The sequence below is a fragment of the Acyrthosiphon pisum genome, chromosome X (genome assembly GCF_005508785.2).
Source record: "Acyrthosiphon pisum isolate AL4f chromosome X, pea_aphid_22Mar2018_4r6ur, whole genome shotgun sequence".
NCBI lineage: Eukaryota > Metazoa > Arthropoda > Insecta > Hemiptera > Aphididae > Acyrthosiphon > Acyrthosiphon pisum.
In genome coordinates, this window is record NC_042493.1 from 47,428,341 (window position 1) to 47,434,588 (window position 6,248).

At 28.9% G+C, this 6,248-nt stretch overlaps 1 protein-coding gene across 1 annotated transcript in view; it reads right to left on the reverse strand.

Moving 5' to 3' along the window:
* Positions 1–2,886: 2,886 nt before the first annotated feature.
* The window catches only part of LOC100164692 (angiotensin-converting enzyme-like), a 26,349-nt gene continuing 22,987 nt past the window's right edge, over positions 2,887–6,248 (reverse strand). The window contains exons 14-15 of the mRNA XM_029486763.1: positions 3,098–3,279; positions 2,887–3,027 (exon numbers count right to left, since the gene is read on the reverse strand). Of these exons, the coding sequence (XP_029342623.1) occupies positions 2,927–3,027; positions 3,098–3,279 (283 nt within the window). The 3' untranslated portion in view covers positions 2,887–2,926. The remainder of the gene's footprint in view (positions 3,028–3,097; positions 3,280–6,248) is intronic.

Sequence of the window (6,248 nt, forward strand, 5' to 3'; positions counted from 1 at the left end):
ACGACAAAAAGAAGAAAACTCGGGAATATTTTTTAAAATTAGATTATGTAATTATTAATTAAATACCTATAAATAAATATTTTTACAATTAGAATTATTCAAAATAAATTTTTTTACATTTTTTTATTGAGCATATTACAGTGCATATTTTAAAATTTTTTAAGGCATATTATAGCGCATATTTCATGGTTTTTTAGTGCTAGAAGTCTAGAGCCCTGGTTATATGTATAAATAAGTATATCAGTAGGTATATCAGAATGATAGTATATGAGTGCGCTTAGTGTTAGCAATCTTGGGTGTTCCCCCCGCGCGCCACCCAGTTTTTAACCATATTTTTTTAATTCCAAATTTCATGTTTTTCACATCTAAAATACAATGAAGTGGTATAACACAAAAAGTGTTTGCATGCCTATTTCCTTAAAACAATCAGAGATATTTTGGTAACACATGAACTACCCTTAATTCAAAATATTTTCTCATGTACATTACATAATATGTACTAATATTATTAGTCAAATTGAGATCTGCGGTCAATTGTTCCGGCGTTACGAATCAGCGTTATAAATACTTATTGTTGAAGTGAGTCCAAAGTGGTATTAGCGCGGATCGTGGCGAATGCAATGCGTTGGAGACCATTCGTAGCCAACTGTGTGAGTAAGGTTCATAAGTTCACGTCACTGTGCGCGTATTTTAATATAAAAGAGAACCCGGCCGACATTTTATCCAGGGGTGTGATGTTCAAGATATACAAAAATGTACCTTGTGGTAAAAAGGATCCAGCAGGCCCATGGTTGACGGACGAGCAGGTGAGTTGGGAAGCACTATATCAAATACACGAAGACGAGGAGATGCTATGTGAGTGGTAACAGTAAAGCTAAGTAGTAATAGTCGATGAATTAATAAAAAAAAAATTATTTTGTACAACTGTGTGGAAAATATTTGAAATTAAGTCATTTTCAGCGTGTGTTTGCGTATATATTGAGTTTTGTAAATAATATTTCAATTAGGTATACCTATTAAAATAAAAATAAAAATGATCAGTAATAAAAATTTGCAGTCATTAAACCCATTCTTCGACAATGATACTATATTGCGTGTTGGTGGTCACCTTAATAATGGATTTTGCACAAAAGTGTATTATTTCATATTAAATATTAATTAATAAATTTATATTTCAAATTATGAACTCCATCCTAATAAGGTGCTAATTATTGCGTAGACAAATTTGGAAAATTAGAAATGGGTGGGGCTGGGGAAATTTACGTATTTTGACCGGTGGTAACTGATAACTAGACTGCAGCGAAACACGACTTTCGACAACTTTTTACTGTATTAAAAAATCATCAGACCACCAACATTACAAAACAAAGGCCCGCTAGTAGCTAGGGCTCAACGGTCGTATGAATTAAAACATTTTACGTACGAAACAATAATTTTTTTCTAATCAAACTACCCCAATCCAAAAGGTCATGTGTATATAGTCTCAAAATAAATCAAGACAAACATAATAATATGATTGTGAGCCCTAGGGTAAACACGTATAGTTATTACTTATTAGTCACCGAATCGATATCGCCAGCTTTTGGAATCAGTTAGGTAGGTACAGACTAACGACCAAAATTAAATTACAACACCATGATAATAATGTAGGTTTAGGCTTATTACCACAGCTATAATCAATATTATAAGTGATTCTACTAGTGGCTATAACTGTGACACCGTAACGGACAGTAACTGGCTGTTGCAATGATGATTATGATCAAATTTCAGTAGTTCAATAATCATATTATGGTGTTGTATTGTGCAACGTTGTACCGATAAAATACATTTTAGAAATAGCATCGGTGCCCCTCGCAGCTAGGCAAATATGATTACAGCTATGCATTTGTGTTAAATTCATATTACGCCTGGTTTATGTGTGGCATTGACTGAAATTAATATGTCCTCATAATATATATTATAATAAAGAAAATAATAATAATTATAATAAGACATTTTTGGATCAATTATTTTCTTCATTCAAAATATAGGTAATACTTAAAACATTATCGAATTGAACGACGATAGTTTAACTATAAACACACATTCACCATAGTTCGAATTTGAAACGCTTTCAAAATAAATTATAAAAACAATTTATACGACTCTTATTGTACATTAATATAATATTATAGGTAGGTATTAGTAGTTAGTAATAGTTGTTCATTAAATAATAATATATTATAAATATTTGACATTTTGACCATCATATACTCAAATAATCTAATTATTATTATTTCGTTTTTAAAATGGCTATTTTCCATATTTTTTTATAATTTGATCTTTTCAATCGAATTTTTAACTTCGACTTGGATATTTCAGTACAGGATATTTTAACATAGTATAAGTAGATAACTATATTACTCGTGAGTAATATTATTTTTCTAAAACAATTTTTTGAACTGTAAAAAATATTGGCCCCTATTTTTGCTGTACAAATATTTGTCTTTGTTTACCTGGATTCCTGGTGGTATTGAATGTCTGTGTAGTGTGTACCATATTTCATGTCAATCGGACCCCTTATGTGTGGTTAGGTTTATTCGCCTGCAGTATTTTTTATTTATAGGTTTATGACTTATGGCTATAATATTTATTATTGATAGTCCTACAACATATTGTGGTGTTTGTACTTTGTAGTCATTAATATTACAAACACTTAAAATAAAACGTGTTTTTAAATCATACAACCTTCATTTTATTTTAAATTAAGTAAATGGATAAATTATATTATAGAAGTAGGTAAAACAAAACGTTTTAATGTACCTATTTTACATAAATATTTTACCAATGAGTTACAATACATAACATTAATAATACGGAACAAATTGGGTTAAAACTACATTAAAAATTAAAATTAAAAAATGTTTAAGTATTATTAAACATTAAATTAATGGTAAACATTTTTTAATATGTTAAAAACAACTAATATAATTAAGTATTTGTTGACTGAATAGTAATTGTTAGCCTTCGACAAGGGCTCAAACAGTGCTGAAATCAATAAAACAAACAAGATTAGTGTCGTATAACATTTTGGTTTAGGTTTATATAATTGGATTACCTATGTCTTCATTTAATCTAGACCATCCTATTCGTTCTGCTTTATTTTCATTAATTAGCCAGTGTGTGAGTGGTTTAAAATATTCAATCAAAGGCCGTGGGTCTATTTCACTCGTTTTTCCTCCAGTAAGGATTTTAATAACTTGTGGCCACGGTTTTGAATAGCCCATTGACATCATTTCACTAATAGAGACAAAACATAATATGTAGTGAAATAGTTGAGTATTATTAGACATATGACTATTTTTATTTTAAATCAGTGCTCATGATGTGCATGGATGGAAAGGAAACAAGTTTTTTGTGTGGATTTATCAAAATAGCAATAGCTTTGTCGTATTCATAATGATTTTAACCGCTAGTTTCTAAGCTATAATAATTAATAACGGTCATTGGACTAATTGTATCCGGTAGCAGATATAGGCATACAGTAGAAATCGTTTATTGTGCCGGATGGGGTAGGTACCTAAGTGCCGGCTCACCTAGTTAAGAACTTTTACCAGGCCAAAACCTGTTAAAATGGGTTAGAACTATAAATTAAGTTTAACACTTAATTGAGTTAAATTCAGTAACTAGCAATTTTATAATAACACCAATTGTAGTGAAAAACAGGGGTTAATGACCCAAACATGGACGTCCCAACAAAACTCCCATATGGTATATTATTATGTAAATGTATCTTGTTATTATGAAGTTCTTGTACCTAACCAGAATTCGGCTTGGAATATTTTTTTGGTAGGTTCCTATATTTAGAAAATTATCTATTATAACCATGTAAAATCCAGGTCATCCAAAACGATTAAATGAGTACTCTACACTATAGTTTTTGCAAAATTGTCGAATACAAATTAATTATTTTTCAAGTAGGCGTTAAGATTTTACCCAGCTATTTTTAAAATCATTGCACTTTCTATCTTGACTTTAAAGCTTGGTTGACTTTTTCTATACAAATATTTGGTGAAAACCAAAGCGGTCAATGCAGTAATAGATCGAATGATAAAGTATAAAATAAAAATCACTGGAAATTTAGGTAAATTGGTAGGAACTTGAATAAAAATACAGTCTATAACTTTTTTAAACACGTTATTATGATAATATGATATTATATTTCATAGAAAAAAAGGTGAACAACTACAGCAGTTGTCGAGCATGTAATTGTAACGGATGTATTAGGTTGAAATTCAATGATAAATCATTGTATACGAAAACGATTCTGTTTCGTCAACGTTTTACCATCCTAGCATACTTATATAAATAATCAGATTTAATAAGTGAAAAAAAATTAATAAAAATCGAAAATATATCATACCGTAACCGTAATTTTCCGGTGAACTTTTTATTTTGATAACGGTAAAAAACTTTTTGGGAATCTTTTATATTAAAATTTCTAATGTTAGCTATGAAAAGAAAAAACTTTTATGCCTTTTTAACTGGAAAAATAATTTTCAAATTTTCGGGATTTTGATGAATTGTGATTGTGATTTTGGGGGCCACAACTTTGTTTTCTACATTGGAATGGGGGACCCTTGCCACTTGCCAAAAGGAAACAATTTAAAATATCATTATATTATTAATATTATTAACTACTGTGCACTTTCATCGTTTTGTTAGTTATTACTTATTATTATATTAGGTTAATTATAGGGGCATATATAAATTGTAATACGAATAGTATTGACTTAAAGAATAAAAAAGTACCAACTCAATAAATTATACGTTAAAGATTAGACTTTGAAATACAGTAATAATTAGGTAATATTTAAGCCCAAAACTTAATGCATTTTTTTCTTATGTTTTTGTATGATACAAAAGATCAATGAAAGACATTTTAATATTACTTTTTTTTGTTGGTATTATTTGTATGTTTCTCGTTTTGAGTCATACTTTTATGTAACATATTGTTTTGTTAAAAAAAATTATATAATATGTAATTTAATCCAACCCTTTAATTATTTATATAAATCAGTAGTTCTAAAACATTATTGCCCCAGGCCCGGTTTAAATTCAATCCAGACCGCGCACCTTATTAAAAATAATTTTGTGTTGATGTGACTTTTTTTAATAATACTAGGTACCTACCTACCTATATTTTTGTATATTCTTACAATGCTGCCGTCAGGCTGGAAGCATTGGTTACCTTTACCTATTTGTTTTCTTATCGTCAACCAGCAATGAAATAAGTTAGGAAAACATAAATTCATTTCGATTTATTTTTAAATGTAATTAATTTTTGTAATTTTTTATGCTTCTTGGTAATTTAAATTTTTTTTTACCGTGCATTTTTTTTTTAATGATTTGTGCACTATCAAATTCCTGGTCATATATTACAGTCTTGATATTTGTATCTGGAATATTAAGCTAACCTTTCACAATTTTTAAAACGAATACACATAAAGGTAATTTTCTGTTTTATATTTAATGCAATTTAAAAGAATGTCGCTTGTCCCCCATACAAACAAGCCCAGATTAGGTGGAGGGGCAAGGGAGGCACCGTACCGGAGCCCATTGATTTTGGGGGCCCATCTTTATCCCCAAAATATATTTTTTTTAATGCATCCAATACAATTTAAAAAAAAAAAAGGTGGGTAAGTGGATTTCGCTCTGCTGTACAGTAGGTTACAAGTGGGTCACTGTATAATGGATAGTATTAAATTTGAATTCAATGATATAATATCACTGTATAAGAAAAAAGATTCTGAGCGGAGACGGTTTGTCAGTCTAGGTATTAGACATACCTATTATAGGTATACTTATCTATAGTATTAAAAAAAAATTGACCTATAATAGGTATCAATAATAAATTCTAAATCAATCATATCACAATATCCATTAGGTAACGCGTTATACATCAACAACAAACCGTGGTACTATCATAGATATATGATAGTATACTTTAGAAGTTTCAAGTACCCACAAGTAATATTATACAATCACAACAAAATAACTAAAATAGTTATTCCAGGTTTTTTAATATGTAATTTCGTCCAAATTTGAACTTAAAATGACTATAAAAATAAACTGTGCTTATGTATTTCTTAGAATTTTTGGTAACAGAATTAAATATTTACGTGAAATCTTGTTTTAAATTTTCAATCCTTAGATATAAAAGTTGAACATTTTATAAATTTTTAACTACAAAATAATTATTAAATTTT